Source organism: Sinohyriopsis cumingii, chromosome 7 (genome assembly GCF_028554795.1).
Source record: "Sinohyriopsis cumingii isolate HCF-2022 chromosome 7, ASM2855479v2, whole genome shotgun sequence".
NCBI classification, from domain to species: domain Eukaryota; kingdom Metazoa; phylum Mollusca; class Bivalvia; order Unionida; family Unionidae; genus Sinohyriopsis; species Sinohyriopsis cumingii.
The window spans coordinates 84,369,644-84,392,130 of record NC_142967.1 but is presented as its reverse complement, the minus strand read 5'-3'; the positions used below and the strand labels follow the sequence as shown (position 1 = coordinate 84,392,130).

Below are 22,487 nucleotides of genomic sequence, written 5' to 3'. Positions count from 1 at the left end.
ACTATAAATATTTGATGATAGTCTTAATTTCATTTGTAAGTAGCTCCAGTAGATAAGCTAAACTGTTCATCAATACAAAAATAGATTTCAAGACATGAAAATTGACAATAGCGATTCACAAGTCACAATGAACTCGTGATAACATAAAATCCTAAAGCCATTCATATGTTAGACAAAACAACACATCCTTTGCTTTCAATATTGAATTCTACTCAGAAAACATATGCCAGTTTAGATAAAAGATTAAGACCATGCTGTGGAATGTTCAAAACCTTAGATCGCCTACCATTAGTAGAACTTTTTGTTTGATATTGATGTAGCTATTACATTACAGATGGAGAATTCCCTGTTCTGTAAATAGCTACATAGCAGATGCCTCAACAAGAATTCATGTGCTTAAACAATATCTAGAACTGATAGGAAATATCTTTTAAAAAAGAAGAAAATAATAAATATAAAAATATTATAAAGAATTGCAATTATAAGAGTTTAACATTTTTTCCGAGTTTATCATGGCATAAACTCTCAGTTGCTGACACACAGCTTACATAATGCCCTTCAGAAAAAACAGCGTTAAGCTCTTAAGGAAGAGTTTTGACCAAACCAGGAACAATTTTAGGGATTGGTTATATATCCTCAAATGGTAGATCTGTATTCAGTAAAAGTGGTTGAACTAAAAACCAACATTTTCAAAGGTTAAACAAGTATGGGCCACTTAGTTGATAAAATTTTGTGCTTGCTTTGCAAAGTAATACCTGAATATTGAGTCCATCTTTTTTGTAGTTTGGTCTCTTTTATTAACAGTTTACTGTTTTTCAAATTTTTCATAAACTCTGCACTATCCAGAGTAGTAAGAGAAAGGGTAAGAAAAAGTTCATATAATAGTGTGCTAGCAGCAAAGTCACAAACCATTCACATAACAGCATGCATAAACAATGTAGATCAAAGTCACTGCCATTCACTTAACATGCGTAAACTTGAAAATGTAGATCAAAGTCACTGCCATTCACTTAACATGCGAAAACTTGAAAATGTAGATCAAAGTCATTGCCATTCACTTAACATGCGTAAACTTGAAAATGTAGATCAAAGTCATTGCCATTCACTTAACAACATGTGTAAACAATGTAGATCAGTATCATTGAACAACATGCTTAAACTTAATAATGTAGATCAAAGTCATGGCCTCTCACATAACAACATAACAATTGTTACAAGTCTATGTTCTTAAATTAAGTAACAGAAAAGAGTGAAAAGCAACATGCTTTGTAAAATTCAACAAGTAATTTATTTCCCAAGAATGCAGAGAGAATTTGTATAAAAAACAAGAACTTACAGTATTGCAAACTGAATCCCAAATAATTCTAAATACAGGCACAAGTCTATAAAATAAAATTTCTGAATAAACTTGAGTGGAAATTAAATCCAATGCTGAAATTGTTGCTGTGTCTGTCATGGCCTGTATTAGGGTATCAACAGTCTTTTTGTTGAAACACGGTATTGTAATATAATTCCAGGTTTGAATTCACTATAAATCCCAGTGAATGTCTCTGTTCAAGAATATTGTTATAAGCACTCTGTATTTCCTGAGAAAACTCGTTTGAATTAAATAATTTGAAGAAATAAATTCCAGCCAAAATGAACTACTGGACACAACAATATACAGTTGATTCCAATAGATCTTAAAGCTTGAAATAGTAGTCTTTCCAGTGACAAGATTATATAGTCCTCTACTTGACCTCAAGTCACAATTAGCAATTAATAAAATCTAATACCTAAATGAAAATTTCAATCTGGAAGGTTCTAAATGTTTAGAATGATAAAATGTTAGTTATAATTAGGTCTGTTACTAAAATTATTATATAGAATATGTCAGGTATGCCAGTAGAGTCCCAATAATCTAGACCCAGACCAGACCCAGACAAAAGTAAATATGTTTACTTCTACTAATAATAATCTTAATATTAAACTCATACAGATAGAGCATATTTTAGCTATGTATCAGCTGCTTACAGAATTTTTAAAAAACTTGGTTCAGGTTGTGTGTGTATGTGTGATTTGGATTTTTAACGTGGCTTTAACAATTTTTCAGTCATATCGCTACGATGTCTGCAGTGTGATAGTTCATAGTGATGTCTAGCACTGGGGCATCATGACGCAGACATGTAGCATGATGTCCCACCCAGTCACATTATCCTGACACCAGACCGACCAGTCCTAACACTGTTAGTACCATTTTTATAAGTCTTTGGTATGACTCGGCTGGGGATCGAACACATGACCTCCTGCATCCGAGGCGGACGCTCTAACCACTAGGCCACCGGAGCGGTGGTTCAAGTTGAAAATAAACTTGATTTTGGACAAGGTCAAGTCCAACATATAACGTAATATTACAATAGCATATAATGAAATAAATAAATAAACAAACAATGCAAATTAAATATACACAATGCTTACCCTCATAAAGAAAAAGAAAGATTTATGCAAATATACATGACAAACAAAATTACATAAGATGAATTATTATGAATTCTTGCCAATGAAAGTGATGGAGTTGTGATCACTAAACACAGTAATTGGAGAAGGATCTGAATTAATACACACTTCAAAGTGTTGCAATGCCAGTATCAAAGCCAAACATTCCTTATTCATTATGGAATAATGTCTCTGGTGCTTATTTAATTTTTTTAGAAAAATAGAACACAGGATTATCTACACCATTTTTGTCTTCTTGAATCAATGCTGCACCAACCACAATATCACTTGCATCAACAGACATTTTAAATGATTGAAATTTGGAGCTGAAAGAACTGGTGCATTCTTAATTATGGCCATTAACTAATCAAAAACCTCCTGATATTTCCAATAGAATCCAGCCTTACCCAAAAATTGCATCAGTTACTTTTTACTGATAGGCACAGGGAATTCAGATATAGCCTTGACTTTAATATATATAGGTTTAACTTGTTCATGTCCCATGATATGTTCTAGAAATGTAATTTAAGCATGACAAATCTCACTTATGGATAAATTATTCGTCAAATTTGCATCAGTGAGTCTGTCAAAGAATTTCTGAATTGTCTCGTAGTGATCTTCCCAATTGTCTCGTTATAGATGATGACCTCGTCGAAGTAAGTATCACACGTAATCGTGTTGTAATCGTGTTCATTAAATTTCATTTTTGACTGAGTAGAGTGCAGATTAGTTTTTACCACCTCACAAACCTTTGACAACATGTCGTTCAAATTAGAAACATAATCAATATGATTTATTTCTGTATCTTTATTTTAGAGAAGTTTCTCTTTTAACAACTTCCATAATCCACGCATTATGTCAAAAAACTAGTTCAAAGGGACTGAATCCTTAAGATTCTTGAACTGATTTCCTGACAGCAAACCGCAGTATATGAACACCTTCATCCCAATCTTTTCCAGTATCAAAACAATATGACCAAATCATATTTTTCAAAGCTTGATGAACCTTTCTAAAGCCTCGTTGCTTTCAGGGTGATAGACACAAGACTTGAATTGCTGGATGCCTAATTCATGCATAATTTGCTGGAAAATTCCAGACATAAAATTTGACCTTTGATCAGACTGGACAGATTTGGGAAGGCCAAATTATGTATAAAAAATTTTTATCAAAGACTTTACTATTGTTTTAGTTTTAATATTCCTCAAAGGAATTGCCACTGGGAATCTTGTAGATACAGATATTATTGGTCAGTAAGTATTGGTTGCCTGGCTAAGTTTTAGGTAAGGGGCGAACACAGTTTATCATTATTCTGCTAAATGGTTTGTCAAAAGGCAGGAATAGGTTGCAGATGAGCCTTAGGTATCTTCTGATTGGGTTTTCCTACCATTTTGATAATTGTAACAAGATCTAATGTATTTACAAACATCACTTTCAATAAAAGTGATTCAAGATCTTGTGATAAGTTTTATTGATCCCTAAATGACCAGCCAAGGGAGTTTCATGGGCTAGTCTAAGAGGTTCCTGTCTATACAATTTTTGAATTGCAATTTGATAGTTCATCCACTCGTCGCCTCAGGTGGTCTCTATTTTCTCATAAGGACCCAGTTTTTAACAAAGTAACAAACAGGTACTTCTGTGGCTTCAGTGTCACTAATAGCCCTCATAAACAAACAGGAGATCTCAGGATCACTTTCCTGTTCATTGACAAATAATTGTCATTTGTCACTCTGATTTGAATAAAGAGAATGAGTAGTTAAAAGATCGTGCGTAAACTGAACAATGTAGATCAAAGTCATGGCCATTCACTTAACAACATGTGTAAACAATGTAGATAATGATCCCCTGGCAAATTGTATCAGTTTGTGATATTTGCAATTCAGTGCATATCAGGCTGGAGCATATATGACAATTCACACACGAATTTGTATACCTCTGCCATGTTTATGTTGCATACCCTTATCACGTGATTGGTTTTGGTTTTGTGGGGTTTTATGCCATTTTTCAGCATATGATAGGCTTTACATGGCAGACAGTATATTTGGTGGAGGAAGAAGCAGTGAAGAGCCTGGGTAGAACCAATGACCTGTGGAAAACCATTAGCAAGCCTTCTCACATGTTGGTTGAGATGAGACTCAAACATATGGAGCGAGATGAGAGTGACCTGTAAAGATGAGAAGGTGAGCGCCTTAGATCACTCTGCCACTCAGGGGACCTACCATGTTTATGTATACCCCTGCCATGTTTATGTATAACCCTGCCATGTTTGTGTATACCCCTGCCATGTTTATGTATACCCCTACCATGTTTATGTATACCCCTGCCATGTTTATGTATACCCCTGCCATGTTTATGTATACCCGGCCATGTTTACATATACCCCTGCCATGTTTATATATACCCCTGCCATGTTTATATATACCCCTGCCATGGTTATGTATACCCCTACCATGTTTATGTATACCCCTGTCATGTTTGTGTATACCCCTACCATGTTTATGTATACCCCTGCCATGTTTGTGTATACCCCTGCCATGTTTATATATACCCCTGCCATGTTTATATATACCCCTGCCATGTTTATATATACCCCTGCCATGTTTATATATACCCCTGCCATGGTTATGTATACCCCTACCATGTTTATGTATACCCCTGTCATGTTTGTGTATACCCCTACCATGTTTATGTATACCCCTGCCATGTTTATATATACCCCTGCCATGTTTATATATACCCCTGCCATGGTTATGTATACCCCTACCATGTTTATGTATACTCCTGCCATGTTTACGTATACCCTGCTATGTTTATGTATTGTTGCATGTCATTGTCCATTGATTCCTAGCTATGATTACATTTAATCATCCTGTGTATGAATTACATTGTTGGCTGTGATAATGCTTAAATCATCTTTTGTTTGAATTACACTGTTAGCTATGATAACACTTACTCATCCTGTGTATGAATTACACTGTTAGCAGTGATAACACGTACTCATCATATATATGAATTACATTATTAGCTGTGATATCACTTACTTATCCTGTGCATGAGTTACACTGTTAGCCATGATAACACTTACTCATCCTGTATATGAATTACACTGTTAGTTATGATAACACTTACTCATCCTTTGTATGAATTACATTGTTAGCAGTGGTAACACTTACTCATCTTGTGTATGAATTACACTGGTAGCTATGATAACACTTACTTATCATGTGTATGAATTACACCTTTAGCTCTGATAACACTTACTCATCCTGTGTATGAAATACACTGTTAGCAGTGATAACACTTACTCATCCTGTGTATGAATTACACTGGTAGCTATGATAACACTTACTTATCCTGTCTATGATTTACACTGTTACCAGTGATAACACTTACTCATCCTGTGTATGAATTACACTGGTAGCTCTGATAACACTTACTCATCCTGTGTATGAATTACACCTTTAGCTCTGATAACACTTACTCATCCTGTATATGAATTACACTGTTAGCTATGATAACACTTACTCATCCTGTGTATGAATTACACTGTTAGCTATGATAACACTTACTCATCCTGTGTATGAATGACACTGTTAGCTATGATAACACTTACCCATCCTGTGTATGAATTAAACTGGTAGCTATGATAACACTTACTCATCCTGTGTATGAATTACACTGTTAGCTATGATAACACTTACTCATCCTGTGTATGAATTACACTGTTAGCTATGATAACACTTACTCATCCTGTGTATGAATTACACTGGTAGCTATGATAACACTTACTCATCCTGTGTATGAATTACACCTTTAGCTCTGATAACACTTACTCATCCTGTGTATGAATTACACTGTTAGCTATGATAACAATTACTCATCCTGTGTATGAATTACACTGTTAGCTATGATAACACTTACTCATCCTGTGTATGAATGACACTGGTAGCTCTAATAACACTTACTCATCCTGTGTATGAATTACACCTTTAGCTCTGATAACACTTACTTACATCCTGTGTATGAATTAAACTGGTAGCTATGATAACACTTACTCATCCTGTGTATGAATTACACTGTTAGCTATGATAACACTTACTTATCCTGTGTATTAATTAAACTGTTAGCTGTGATAACACTTAAATCATCCTGTGTATGAATGACACTGGTAGCTCTAATAACACTTACTCATCCTGTGTATGAATTAAACTGGTAGCTATGATAACACTTACTCATCTTGTGTATGAATTACACTGGTAGCTATGATAACACTTACTCATCCTGTGTATGAATTACACTGGTAGCTATGATAACACTTACTCATCCTGTGTATGAATTACACCTTTAGCTCTGATAACACTTACTCATCCTGTGTATTAATTACACTGTTAGCTATGATAACACTTACTCATCCTGTGTATGAATGACACTGGTAGCTCTAATAACACTTACTCATCCTGTGTATGAATTACACCTTTAGCTCTGATAACACTTACTCATCCTGTGTATTAATTAAACTGTTAGCTATGATAACACTTACTCATCCTGTGTATGAATTAACTGTTAGCTATGATAACACTTAAATCATCCTGTGTATGAATTACATGGTAATATTTCAATTATCCTGGACCGCTCCAGTGGCCTCGTGGTTAGAGCGTCTGCCTTGGATGCGGAAGGTCGTGGGTTTGATCCCCAGTCGAGTTATACCAAAGACTTATAAAAATGGTACTAACAGCTTCCTCACTTGGTGCTCAGCAGTAAGAGGTTAGTGTTAGTACTGGTTGGCCTGGTGTCAGGATAATGTGACTGGGTGGGACATCATGCTACATGTCTATGGCATGATGCCAAAGTGCTTGACATCACTATAAACTGCCACACTGCAAACATCATAGCAACTGAAAAATTGTTAAAGCTAGGCTAAAAATTCAAATCACACACACTCAGTTATCCTGTGTATGAATTACACTGTTAGCAATGATAACACTTACTCATCCTGAATTACACTGTTAGCTGTGTTATAACACTTAAATCATCCTGTGTATTAATTAACTGTTAGCTATGATAACACTTAAATCATCCTATGTATTAATTAAACTGTTAGCTATGATAACACTTAAATCATCCTGTGTATTAAACTGTTAGCTATGATAACACTTAAATCATCCTGTGTATTAATTAAACTGTTAGCTATGATAACACTTAAATCATCCTATGCTGAATTACACTGTTAGCTGTGTTATAACACTTAAATCATCCTGTGTATTAATTAAACTGTTAGCTATGATAACACTTAAATCATCCTATGTATTAATTAAACTGTTAGCTATGATAACACTTAAATCATCCTGTGTATTAAACTGTTAGCTATGATAACACTTAAATCATCCTATGTATTAATTAAACTGTTAGCTGTGATAACACTTAAATCATCCTGTGTATTAAACTGTTAGCTATGATAACACTTAAATCATCCTGTGTATTAATTAAACTGTTAGCTATGATAACACTTAAATCATCCTATGCTGAATTACACTGTTAGCTGTGTTATAACACTTAAATCATCCTGTGTATTAATTAAACTGTTAGCTATGATAACACTTAAATCATCCTATGTATTAATTAAACTGTTAGCTATGATAACACTTAAATCATCCTGTGTATTAAACTGTTAGCTATGATAACACTTAAATCATCCTATGTATTAATTAAACTGTTAGCTGTGATAACACTTAAATCATCCTGTGTATTAATTAAACTGTTAGCTGTGATAACACTTAAATCATCCTATGCTGAATTACACTGTTAGCTATGATAATACTTTAATCATCCTGTGTATGAATTTAACTAAAATGCTTGTCACCAATGACATCAAGAGATTAATTTGATAAATAAAGGTGCAACGCAGTCAACAAATTTTGACTTGGTGTGGATTTTAATAACTGTAACATCAAAAACTCAACAAGCACCATGAAGACAATGGAAAAGACCTCATTTATCACAGGCATTACAGATGCACTTCAAATGACACTCAGCTGTATGAATTTAGCCCTTTCAAAGGAGGTCTTATTAGGGTTTTGCAGTTTTTCACAAAAGATAAATAAACAATACAAACCCTTGAATTGACTAAGTACATCTGTGACAGCTCCTTTTAATGAAGCAGTAGTTAATCATTATGGGGATTTACAGGACTTTGGCACCATAATGGCAGTTAAAGACATGTACTTTAGTCTGGTTTATGGTCTATAGCTACCTGAATCTCCTATAGATTTTAGGAACTGGTAACCAGACTCATCTATTGTTTTTTTTTTTTCTATATAGCAGAAACACTCTCATAAATGGTCATGATTTTAAGGGATTAAATAAAGATCAGTGGTATTGATCTCAGTTTTTGTGATGCAGTCATGCATAGCAGTGTTGTTTTTGTGATGCAGTCATGCATAGCAGTGTTGTTATTGTGATGCAGTCATGCACAGCAGTGTTGTTTAAGAACAATCTGCACTTCCTAAGCAGTTGTGGTTACAACAGACTAAATAAACATTAACAGTGTTGTTTTTGTAAAATATTCATTCATAGCAGTGTTAAACTGCATTTTTTGCCTGAAAATAATGGTCTCTGGTCGTATTCTACAGGTGGTCACAGATGTCACTCCATTTATGTAACAAAATTGACCCATGCATGATGATTGTGGTTGTAAATGGCAGGTGTTCACTCATAGCACAGGTCACTCAGGACAGTTTGTACTATAATGTGGATATAATGTCCTTTGTCAATGATCACTTCATATTTTTTTTAAAAATGTTATATATTTTTTATGTTCAGTGCATCTGTTTATGATTTTTAATATCCAGTTGGAAATGGCAGTGCCATCTTTCATCATGTGACAGTAGTCTGTCTGAGAAATCCCTAAAATATTATAAAACTGAATTGTATAGAGGATTTAAAAGGATGTGTCTAAACCCCAATAGCGAGTGATTCGTATAATAAGATAGAATAAACAATTAAAGACACATTGAAATCATAAGATGTTAAGTAAATTCTGCTTATCAGCTTGATACAAATTACTGAATAATTGGGAGAAGTTTTTAGCAAAGATATGACATCTTAAACATTTTCATAAACACAATAAAATGTACCCACATTTAAAAAATCCTTGATCTGCGTCTACCAGTGTTCAAAATAAGGGTTTATAATTGATGTAATAATTACTTTCATTTTTAATCTTTTTCCAGGTGATAATCCTATCAAAACTAGAACATGCCAATAAATAAGTATATTATTTTTTTAAACAAAATATTAAATATAATGGTTTAAAAATATTTATTGAATATTGTCTCTGTTTAGATATACCAGATTTACAGCATCAGTTGATATGGGTGAAACTTGTTATCAATCAATTTATAAAATAAAAACAAAAGGTTTGAATTCTGTTTGATCAAATGCTGAATATGGAGTAAGTTTTAAAATTGTTTTGCCTACATATTCAGTTCCCAGAAAAAATCTTCATCAAGTAAAAGATATTGTAATTGTCATTATGAACACAATTTGGACACCAAAATGTTGATATTGTAACATAGCTATTTTACAAACTCTGTGTTGCCATGAGTTACAAGAATCACAAGCCAGAGCATGCAGCTTTGATTTTACAACTCAGGAATACTCCACACAGTGGTTAAGTACTCACTGATGCATTGTTATGATCATTTCATTTTGTGAGGCATGCAAAGATGCAAGATCAAAATATGAGTTCTGTTTGAGGGTTTTGTTTTCTTTTAAAAATAATTTTTGCTTAAGAGCCCCCATTTACAAAAGAAGGTCACAGTTTTTCTCTCTGTTTGATTTAAGAGCAGTCTTTTGTCTAATCCTTCAACAAACAGCACATGATTCTGCAACAGTTTAAGTCTTGTCAGACCTGCCACCCCGTATGATTTTGCTGAAAGTCTTACCAAAATTACCCTTAAAATAAGGACAGAATAAAAGCACAAATAATAGAAATATTATTGTTTGTGGTAAGATCCAGATACTGTTTTGTTCATGTTTGATTTGGGTTTTTATATTAGATTCAATGGAACTGGTCAGTGAACCGGACTAATTTTACTGGAGTACATCAGATGCTTTAAACTATGCAATTGTTTGATGCTAAACGTCTGCATGATCATGCTGTTGCTTATATTTATTTAATAGCATCCAACAAGCAACATGTCAGGCTGAAAGGGACAATAAACCTCTTAAAATGTTTTAATAATGCAGAAGAATTAAAGTGAATATTCAGATTTTTGGGGAAGGAAGGGCAGTAATTAATTTAGTGGACATCATATGTTGCTTTGATTGTGTCACATGATGGGAAAGATGTTTGCCATCACCATGGCCCATGTGAATTATTTTTTTAAAGGATTGCGTTAAGTTGAGAGGTGTCAAGTATCCATTGAGCTCCATGGGGTTTGGAACTGCAGTTTTGTAAAACAGTACTGGAGGTAATTACGGTCAAAGTAAACTTTACATTGTGAAATTTTATTTCTGCTTAATAACTTTTGATGGACAGCATGTATTGAAAGCAAATTTTATATAATTTTGTACATTAAGACAATCTATGTCAAGTTTAAGTTTCACCTTTTTCTGCGACATACTTTTATGACACTTGTTTGACTTGCATCTTTCTGCTTCAATTACATTACATCACATTGGTGGGAAAATCTGTCGTGTTCTCACATATCTAGTTTCTTTTCAATTTCTTCAGGACTATAACATTATCAGCACGGAAGAGAATCAGGTGTTTCTGGTAGTGGATCATGCCACAGACATAGCAAATCTGTATCTGTCTGATGTTTCTGGTCAGTACTACACTCTGTCACTGGAAAATGTGATGGGAATGAGGATTCCAGGATCATACATCATGGACATGCACCAAGTACAGTTTTCACTATTATAATATTTCTTATAACTGCAACATCATCAAAATTCTAATTGAAACCTTTTGTGTAAATTATTGTTATGTTTAAGATTTTTATGCAGACTCACACGTGGAGATAATCATGTAAATTGTATCACTGTGTTGAAAACTTTTGTGTAAATTATCATTATGTTTAACATTTTTATGCAGCAATAGATTCACACTCAGAGATAATCATGTAAATTGTATCACTGTATTGCAAATTTGTTATCATTTTAAATTGAATTTAGACAGATGATGACAAACTTAGCAAATATAAACCGACCAGAAATTTTTGGCATGCGTGCACAAGAGTCACAGTAAATATCACTTTTCTAATTATATGAAATATGATCTTTTAAACCAGTTTGTTTAGTCCGCACATATGACAAACAGAAAACCATATATTACCTCGATATTAACAACAGATACACTGAAATTAATTAGATACATTGAAATTGTTAATTAGAGATCAGCACGTAAGTAATGTTTCAATTAATGTTAAAGTTCTGTCACAAATCTAAAAGTATAGGGTGTTCCAAATAAATTCTAGTGGTTTCCAAACTAATCCCAATCTTGAATGTGCTGCTGTACCAGTAGCCTGGAATGTGGTGATGAGCTAACAGTCTTGATTTATCACTATTATATATTCCAGAATGTCTCTAAATGAATTCACAATAATCCAAAATAGAGATTTAGTCCAAAAGTATCAATGAGTCAAATGAATAATTTAAAAAATAAATCCTCTCAATAACTCAACACAACAACAAAAAATGTTATGATAGGAATGAATAATTCTTAAGTAAACAACCTAAATATAAAAGCCTAAGACAAAATAAGAGGACCAGGATGAGGGTCAAACGTTCATTTCCAGAACATTTTAACCTGTAAACAATCTTTTACTAATTTAAATAAAGAACATGACAAACATCAGGTAGGCCAGGAATTTCTAGGGGGAAAACCAGTGTCCTGAACTCAGATCCAAGTAAATATGTTTGCAACGTTTATCTTATTGTTAGTCAATACTCATGGACAAAAGTTAGCTGTGTATTATGTTGTTTACAAAATGACCCTTACAATCTACAAACAGTGGACAAATATTAAACACACAATATAGATATACATACCACAACTAATAGTAAATAGTAAAAGAAATATACATGCAGATAACTATTTTGCAAATATTCTTCATTCTACTTTCTAACTCCTAACTACACTTATGAAGAATATTATTGTTGTTGGCTAAAACTGGATTTCTTTTATAATCTTAGTGGCAGTTTTGGTAATTTTTTTGCTTGGGTCAAATGTTTACTAAGAAACTTAAGCTGATTTGAAACAGTTTTATTAGAATTAAAACACATCATTTTTAGTCAGTGACATATTGAACATTCGCAATATTAAGCGTACATGACTGCCATTTTCTTACAGGTGCAAGGAATGCCAGGTGTTTACATTGTGAACAAATTTACCAAGCCACGTGGAGAACAGGGAGCCCTCACCCAGACCCAGACAGTCATTACATTTGACAAGGGAGGTCACTGGGACCTAATTCCTGTCCCCAACAATTCCAGGGCCGCATGTACAAATCCAACAGTAAGCATGGTTGTACAGTCATTCAAAATCTAGTTTGGTTAACAAGATAAGATTTTAATGAGTCAGTTTTTTCTATCACATCAGGTGTGTTAGCTGTGTCTAGAGCACTTGATGTCTGTGCGATAAATTGCTTTGTATGTTGATGACATCAGTCAAGATAATACATGTTTAGTGAATTCTATTATCATTGGAAAAATATATTTTCACAAGACTTCTCTGTTGTTTATACTCATAAACCAATGTTGTATTTTTGTTATATTACAGATTATAACAGCTTTCGATACCATGAATGATATCATGCAAGGCAAAAGCATAATATATGGGGCATGCAAATAAAGTCATTTCATTACCTTTCTTTTTTTAAGCCATTGAATCAGTGTTTTTCATCATGTGCTAAATAAAAGCTTATTTCAAGTAAGATGTCTGAAAATCACTTTGTAATTTCAAATTTTATTTGCCAAGGCTTGTAACAGATAAATTACGCTTATGTATGAGCCTCTATTGTCATTAAGAAAACAATACTGCAAGATGACTCATATTTTGTCCACCACTAACTTTGCAACAGCTTTTCTTGTTTCAATTATGACATCTTGGTCAGTTATTCCAGTTTGACTCATGCTATAATACTTGACTTACTGCAGTTATAAAGTAATTTAGAGAACCAAAATGTTGCTAAGCAGAAAGGCGTCAAGTTCAGATATGTTACTCAGTGAGCTGCAATTTTTTATTTTCTCCATAATTTCAGAACTGTTACCTTCATTTCCATCTTGGTGCCACCAATCGGTTTTTCTCCATCCCATTTGTGATATCAAAGGATGCAGCCCCAGGGTTAATAATGGCTCATGGAATGATTGGCGAGTTTCTGACGTTAGAGGCACAGGTCTTCATCAGCTCTGATGCAGGTGTCAGTTGGTTTGAGGTGAGATGGAGTTAGATGTAAATGTTTGGGGGCTTTTCTGTGTACGTACTATACATGTATATCAAACTCCTCAATATCTTTATTAATACAGAATTTAAATTTAAAAAATATGTTCAATAAATAATCATTTGGATCGAAGTTGCATTAGCACAAATTCTGCATATTGGCATAAAATTCAGTAATCCAATAGAAAAATATCCTACCTTGCAATCATGTGATTGATTGTTATTTAATTTGGATAGTTTGTTGGCTTTTTTCTATAATTATATGTTATATATATATATCTGTATTTTGTACATGACCATTGTCCAAGATCAAGTTAATGGTGTACCTGACAAGTGATATTTATTTTCTAAACAACATAATATATAGCTAATATTTCTCAATGATTTAATACTCAGATAATTATTAATTGTAAACATGTTTACTTTAATTTGAGTTAAAGATAGTCTTGATTCTGACTTTAGAAACTTCCAGAATAGAAATTTGCCATTAAGTTGACAGAGTAACCTAGGTCAAGTAGAGGGGTATATAATATTGTTTACATTAGGAATATCCATTCTTACCTTAATATCTGAAGCAGAATACAGTCTTATTATTGTGTTCAGTTTTTTATATGGGTCAGTTTATTTAAATTATTATTCACTGGAATTACAAAATGTTGAATAATATTCTTGGACTAAATCTTTAATTTGGAATTATAGTGACTCCAGAAAAAGACATTTTGGATAATATTAATGTGATACTCAAAAGTCTGTTTGCACATCACCACATCCAGGCCAATGGCACATTAGCACATTAAAGACTACAGCACGTCAACACATTCAGTATTGGAATTTATTTGGAACACCATTGGAATTCAGTTGGATCTTCATATATTTGTACTTGTGATAGAACTGTTAGGACTATTTGGAATTTAATTTCCATTACTGTAAGTTCTTTTTAAATTTTCGCTTTGTGTTCTAGGGAAATAAATTATTTCATGAATTTTAAAAGACTTGTCGGTTTCACTCTTTTCTGTAACTTAGTTTAAGACCATAGAGTCATAACAGGATGCCTTAGTGATTGATATGTCCATTTCGCCACGGGAAAGTGCACCTGCTATTAAATCATCTTTTCCCCTTGATGAGCACTATGTCAATATTATATTCCTGTAACAACAAAATCTACCTTAGTAGTCTTTGAGTTTTATTTTTCATCTTGCCAATCAAAGTAAGGGGGTTGTGATCACTAAACCACAATAATCGAAGAAGGAGCTGAACTAATGTAAACTTCAAAATGTTTTAATGCCAGTATCAAAGACAAACATTCCTTCTTGACTGTTGAATAATTTCTTTGGTGCTTATTTAATATCTTAAAAATAGCACAGTGGATGATCAATACCATTTTTGTCTTCTTGAATCAATACTGCTCCAACTCCAGCATCACATGCATTAATAGACAGTTTAAATGATTGGCTGAAATTTGGAGCTGTAAAAACTTGTGCACTTTTAAGTATGGCTTTTAACTTATTAAAAGCCTCCTAACACATTTCAGTCCAATGAAACTTTGTTTTCTTGCTCAATAAATTTGTCAGGGGTTTAGCAGTTACGGAAAAATTCTGATAGTATCCAGTCATATCTGAAAATCGCATCAGTTACTTCTTACTAACAGGCACAGGGAATTCAGAGAAGCCTTGAACTTAGCATCTATAGGTTTAACTTGTCCATGTCCCACGACATGTCCTAGAAATGTTAACTAGCATGGCAGATCTCAAACAGCATCACCTTATATTGATAACGTCCATCTGGAGTCATGAATGCTGAAATTTTCTTTGCTCTTTCCATCAGAGGAATTTGCCAAAATCCATTCATAAGGTCAGATTTGGTGACATACTTGGCATTTCTGATTTTTTCAATGCAGTCATCGATTCTTGGTAATGGAAATGAATCTCTTTTATTCACACTGTTCACCTTCCTTTAATCAGTGCACATACGGCAAGTTTTATCTGGTTTCAGAACAAGTATACATGGTGAACTCCAGTCACATTTACTGGTCTCAATAAAATCATTCTCCAACAAATATTGAATTTCTTTTCTCAAATATTCCTGTTTAAGAGGGTTCATCCTGTATGGGTGTTGTTCCACAGGTGTTTAATTTACATATTCAATGCCATGAAAAATTTTGTTCTTCAAGGAACATCTGGAAGTAAGTGCTCATATTCAAATAATAACTGTTTAAGTTCATTTCTTTCATGTTGTTGCAAATGTGAAATTTTCTGGTCCAGATCATTCATAATTTCTGAATTCCGAAGATTTGTCACTCCAAAATCTGTAGAGTCTGATGGTATTCCTTCACTTAAATCTTAACTGAGTGGGACAGGTACAACTAAATCAACTGCATGTTTAACCTGGCTATCTCTCTCAATATACTCCTTTAACATGTTTATGTGGCAAAGTTGTTTTTGCTTTTGCCTCCCAGGAGTATTTATGATGTAATTTAAATCATTTACTTTCTTTTCAACTGTGTAGGGACCATAATACTAGGCCTGAAGAGGATTTTGTGGTATGGGCAAGAGAGCCAGGACTCTTATCACCAGGCTGAAAACTCCTTTCCTTTGAGTTTTTATCATACCTTAATTTCATTTTTGACTGAGTAGAGTGCAGATTTACTCTTGCAACCTCACAAGCCTTTGACAACTTATACTTAAAATTGGAAACATAATCAAGAAGATTAATTTGAGTATCTTCATTAGAAAGAAGTTTCTCTTTCAGCAGCTTCAATGGTCCACACACACTGTGTCCAAAAACTAGTTCAAAGAATTGAATCTTAAAGATTCTTGAACTGATTTCCTAATAGCAAACAATAGTAAATGAATGCCTTCATTCCAATCTTTACCCGTATCAAAACAATATGATGAATCATATTTTTCAAAGATGAAATCTTACTAAAGCCCCATGGCTCTCAGGGTGATAGGCAGAAGATTTGAATTTTTGGATGCCTAATTCATACATAACTTGCTGAAAAATTCCAGACATGAAATTTGACACTTGATCAGATTGGACAGATTTGGGAAGACCAAACTGAGTAAAAAAACTTTATCAAAGCTTTTACTATTGTTTTAGATTTAATATTCCTCAAATGAATCGCCTCTGGAAACCTTGTTGACACACACATTATGATCAACAAGTATTGGTTACCTGACTTGGTCTTAGGTAAGGGACCAACACAGTCTACCACTATTCTGTTAAATGGTTTGTCAGATGCAAGAAAGGTTGCAGATGAGCCTTAGTTATCTTCTGATTGGGTTTTCCTACCATTTGATAAGTATGACAAGATCTGCAATATTTACACACATCACTTTTGATTTTTGGCCAAAAGAAGTGACTCAAGATCTTGTGATGAGACTTATTAATCCCTAAATGACCAGCCAAAGGAGTTTCATGGGCTAGACTAAGAATTTCCTGTCTGTATGATTTTGGAACTACAATTTGATAGTTCACTGACCACTCGTCACCAGCAGGTACCTCGGGGGTATCCATTTTCTCATAAGAAATCTATTTTTAATGAAATAACAGACAGGTACTTCAGTGGCTTGATTTTCACTAATGGCCCTTTGAAATAAAGACGAGATCTCAGGATCTTTTTCCTGTTCAATGACAAGTGATTGTCATTTGTCTCCCTGAATAGAATAACGAGAATGAGTAGTTAAAAGAGGATCACTGTGAATAATACCTTTTGATTGATCCAAACAAGGAGTGAAAGTGACCTCATCAAAAGCCTGACCAATACATGTGTCAGCTAAAGGAATAATTTCCTGATCAAGAGCTTTCTCAAGAGCTTTCTTTGCCATAGCTCTAGTAACTGCACAAGCTGGGTATAAATCAGGGAATTGTTTTTCAATAGGATCGACTTTTGATCCAGACAAGGGATGTCAGTTACAAATTGATTAACCACAACCTTATCTCCAGCTAGGTCATTGCCATGTAATAAATGAATGCCCTCAATGGGTAGAGCAGCCACTGTTCTGACTATCACAGGTCCTGAGACTTAGTCTGATGACAGATTTACACAATGGAGAGGAACATTAACAAAGCTGCAATCTACTCCCTGAGTAAGAACACTTTCATTAGAAGAAGACTTCTCAGTAAAAGGCAAAGTACCTGACAATAAAAGACTTTGAGAAGCTCCTGTGTCCCTTAAAATTTTAATTTTGATGGGATTGGCCAAATGACCCAAGAGTGATATAGAACACTTCAACATGAATGGTTCATAATTCTCCATAATAAAATCAGACTGGTGTTTATTAGACCCAACAAATGTATTGCTTTCAATACATGACCATGACCCTGACCTCTTAGAAACAAGAGCATTTGGAATAGGTCTGTCTTGATTCTGATGCTTATTTTTCAGTTTGTAGCAATCAAATATAACATTCCTTTCTTCTTGCAATAGGTGCATGTAGGAAGAGACAAGGATTTTTTATCAAGCTTATCAGAAGCTTGATTTTTAAAAGTTGTGCGAAACTGAGATTTAGAAGGGCTTATATTAGACTGAAATACTTTTCTGCCCCAAGACTGCTGAGTGGAAGTCTTATTTACAAAAGAAACTTTATGAGCTAAGGAATACTTGTCAGCAGCACAATTAGCATTTTCCAAGGTTTCTACCTTATGCTTGTCAAGATAAGTTTTTATGTCACTATGGACACAGTTCTTGAACTCTTCAAGTAATACAAGTTGTCTATGACTTTCATAATCTTGATAAACTTTCTTGGCTAAGCACCATCTATCAAACAACTGCTCTTTTTTTCTTGCAAATTCAAAATGAGTTTGTCCAGCTTCTATTTTATAGTTTCTGAATTTGTGACGATAAGCCTCAAAAACTAACTCATAATCCTTTAAGATCCATTCCTTCACCAAATCATAGTCAGCACTCTGCTGTACTGATAGGGATGCATAGATATCTCAGGCTTCGCCAAAAAGTGCACACTGTAATAATTGAGTCCAATTCTCCCTTTGCCATTTCAAATTTTCAGCACAAACCTAATATTCTTAGTGACATCAAAACAAAAATTTGTTTGTGAAATGGGAATTTGCCAGTTCTATTTCTTTTATTCTAATTTGATATTCCCTCTCTTCCTTTGCATCTGTCTCTCTCTCCTCTTTCTCTAATTGTAACCGCATTTGTTTCTCTGTCTCCTGTAACTTCAATTGTTCTTTTTGTAACTGCATTTGTCTTTCTCTCTCCTCTTTCTCTGCTTGTAACTACATTTGTTTCTCTCTCTCTCCTCTTTCTCCAACAACACTTGTTTTTCTTCTTTCTGTAACTGCAACTGCATTTGTTTTGTTTTTTCTGTTGTTGTTGTTCTAGGGTTTAACGCCATTTTTTCAGCACAAGATAGGCTATACATGGCGGCCAGTATAACTGGTGGAGGAAGAACCCTGGAAAACCCAGGGAAGAACCACCGACCCACGAGAATGTTTTTTCTGTAATAACATTTGTTCTTTTTCTCCAATTGCAACTGCATTTGTTTTTCTTCTTTATCTTTCTGAAGTTCCAGCTTCCCTAACTCTAATTCCATCTTGTATTTTAATTTTAATTCCTTTACTTTTATGTCAGAGTCTGACACAGACTTACTGATCGAAACCAAAGCACTTTTATCCAAAAACATTCTTTTCAACCAAATATTGGACAAAAATATTTTTTATTTCTTGCATCGTTAAGGAAGTTTTTGCCTCAGAAAGATCATATTTTCTGGCAAGTTGAATCAATTCATCTTTTTTCAAACAGTCCAACTGTTCCTGGTTAGGATTTTAAAAAAAGATCTCCACTTTTGATGATGTTGTAAAAAAGCTTGCTGGTTTCACTAAAGATTTCTAAAGTGTAAAATAATTCTTGGGATTTAAATTTTTTTTCAAAAACATGGGGATTTTAAATTTCAAAAACAAAGTGTTCTGAAATATTTTAGCCTAAATTTATATATCCAGGGACAAGCAACCCCAGTTTTCTTTGTTACTTGAAAAAGTAAGACAACAAGCTTTCTAAAATTTAACAAATAATTTATTTCCCTTGAAAAACCAGGTAAAAATGAGAAAAAAAACTTTTTTATGAATAAAATCCAAAAATATTCCAAAAATTAAAACAAAGAATTTCTAGTAATAAAAAGTCCAAATAAAAGTGACTTCGAAGCCAGATGAAATCCAAAATGGAAGGTGATGATGTATGCTGTGGTCAGCATCATACTGATGTGTCAACAGTTCTTTGTTGAATCACAGAAAATAATATTCCAGTTTTTTTATTCTGTGTAAATTTCAATAAATGTTTTTGTCCAAGAATTAATTTAAGCACAAGTATTTCCAGGGAAAATAATCTCTTGGAATCCAAATAATTTGAAGAAAAATAAAATAATTAGCCTAAAATCTGGTCACAATATAAAACACTTTAACTTCTAAAATGCACTAATGACTATTCTTTCTTGAAACATCAATAATAAATCTAGCTACAACGCAAAAGAGATGCCTGGATGTGAGTCAATCTGCTGGAAAAACCTAATTGATATATGTTGTTTGTCACATACTCCAAGTATAGCCTTGATTACACTTTATGAATCTTACTCTGATAAAGAATTTTTAAAAAATTTTAACAAATTGTTTACTAGAACTCTTAGTGGTTCTGAATCAAGGTCAGTAACTAGGTGAGCATTATATACAAAGTTTCTATTATTTCTTTTTTACTACTGAATTAAATTTCTGGACAATGTCAAATCCAGTAAATGAAATTACATTACATTAACGTGTAATGGAATATTTAAAAAAAATTAAACTTAAAAAACAAACAATTAAATTCAATCAAATATAAATTAAATCAAATATACATAACATTACACAGTCAACAAAAATCAAGTTGATTAATGTTTGTCTGGATGTGACTGGGGGTATGCTGAGGTATGAAAATCATGTTCAAGTGACATTTTCATTGTTCTGGTTCAAGACATATTCCACTGCCTACCATGCTGAACAATGGAGATACACAAAACTACCATTGGCAAGGTTCTATTCATGGTTGTTCCATACAACTGCAAGATAGAAACAATGAAATCTGTACAACTTCAAGATAGAGACAATGAAATCTGTACAACTTCAAGATCAAGACAATGAGATCTGTACAACTTCAAGATAGAGACAATGAGATCTATACACTTCAAGATCAAGACAATGAGATCTGTGCAACTTTAAGATCAAGATGAGATATGTACAACTTCAGGATAGAGACAATGAGATATATACACTTTAAGATCGAGACAATGAGATCTATACAATTTCAAGATCGAGACAATGAGATCTGTACAACTTCAAGATTGAGACAATGAGATCTATACATCTTCAAGATCGAGACAATGAGATCTATGCAATGAGATCTGTACAGCTTCAAGACAGAGACACTGAGATCTATACAACTTCAAGATAGAGACAATGAGATCTATACAGTTTCAAGATGAAGACAGTAAGATACCATTACGCTTTTGGCATAATCATTATGCTTTTTTTCACTAAATTATGCCTTGCATTTAAATGTATTCGGATTATGCGTTTTTGGTATGTCCCCTTCCCAAAAAAATTAATAATTTGTTTTCTTAATTTTATTAACATCCCAGTAATCTTTCAGACTGTATTCTAGAAAAGATGGCTGCTACATAACTACGACATAAGAGTATGCTTGTCCGTAACCTTGCATACACTTTCCTAACAGTATTATATTCTATTTATAGCATCTGCCCTATTTCCAAGAAACATGCTGGTTTTACTTTCAAACTTTTGACCTCGGTTTCTATTTATAGCAGCTGTATGGATTAGTTCAGAGAGAAATGACTGGTTTTCTAATTTTTAATCTTTGCTTGCAGATTCTTTGTTCTAATTCATATCTGATACAGAACTAGTCTATAGGTGTTTGGCACTAAAAGTCAAGTAAGTTTTTTTCTAGTAGATGCGTGTGTTAGAGCAAAAATGTTTTTCAGATAATGTCACAGATCAATTAGAAAAAGACTAAAAACTGTTTCAAAGATAAATACTTGAATTACACTAAACAGCATTCCATTCTAGGGCAGCTTCATGCCTACTGCAGGCTGTGTGGAAAGAATTTCAATATTGGTCATGATGGTAAAACAAAGAAACCTTGAATTAGCTCGTTTTACAAACTCCAATACTAAGGTAACTTGTGACTTCTTTTTTAAAGCAGAACTAATAAATACATAGGCGTTATTTACCGAGTTCTTATCACAACACGGACTAGAGCCTATGTTGGTCCTTTGTTCAAAAGGATGTTTCCTGATTCCAAAATTGTAGAAAATATGCATCTGCCATTTTGTATTGCAACTGATGGGAGCAGTGATTATGATGACAACATGTTGTACCCAGTCTGTGTAAGAGACTTTGACAATGAAAAAGGGCAAATGTCACGTTTACCCTGACCCAGAGTAGCCCCAGTTTGAAACATGTATAATCAAGGTAATTCTGACAAGCCATTGTTTGATGTTAAACATTGCCGCAGGCTATCACTAATCCATTACGTAAGATTGCCGTGGCTAGAAGTGGAGAGCTA

At 33.6% G+C, this 22,487-nt stretch overlaps 1 protein-coding gene across 3 annotated transcripts in view; it reads left to right on the top strand.

The window, feature by feature from the left end:
* Positions 1-22,487, top strand: part of LOC149795655 (VPS10 domain-containing receptor SorCS1-like) — a 145,702-nt gene that overhangs the window by 42,086 nt on the left and 81,129 nt on the right. For 2 of the 3 annotated variants that reach the window (XM_089965498.1, XM_089965497.1), the window contains exons 6-8: positions 11,207-11,377; positions 12,827-12,991; positions 13,737-13,910. In XM_089965498.1, coding sequence (XP_089821624.1) covers positions 11,207-11,377; positions 12,827-12,991; positions 13,737-13,910 — 510 coding nt within the window. Of the gene's footprint in view, positions 1-4,502; positions 4,653-11,206; positions 11,378-12,826; positions 12,992-13,736; positions 13,911-22,487 lie in introns of those variants that run through there. The other variant, XM_089965499.1, reaches the window with a different exon arrangement.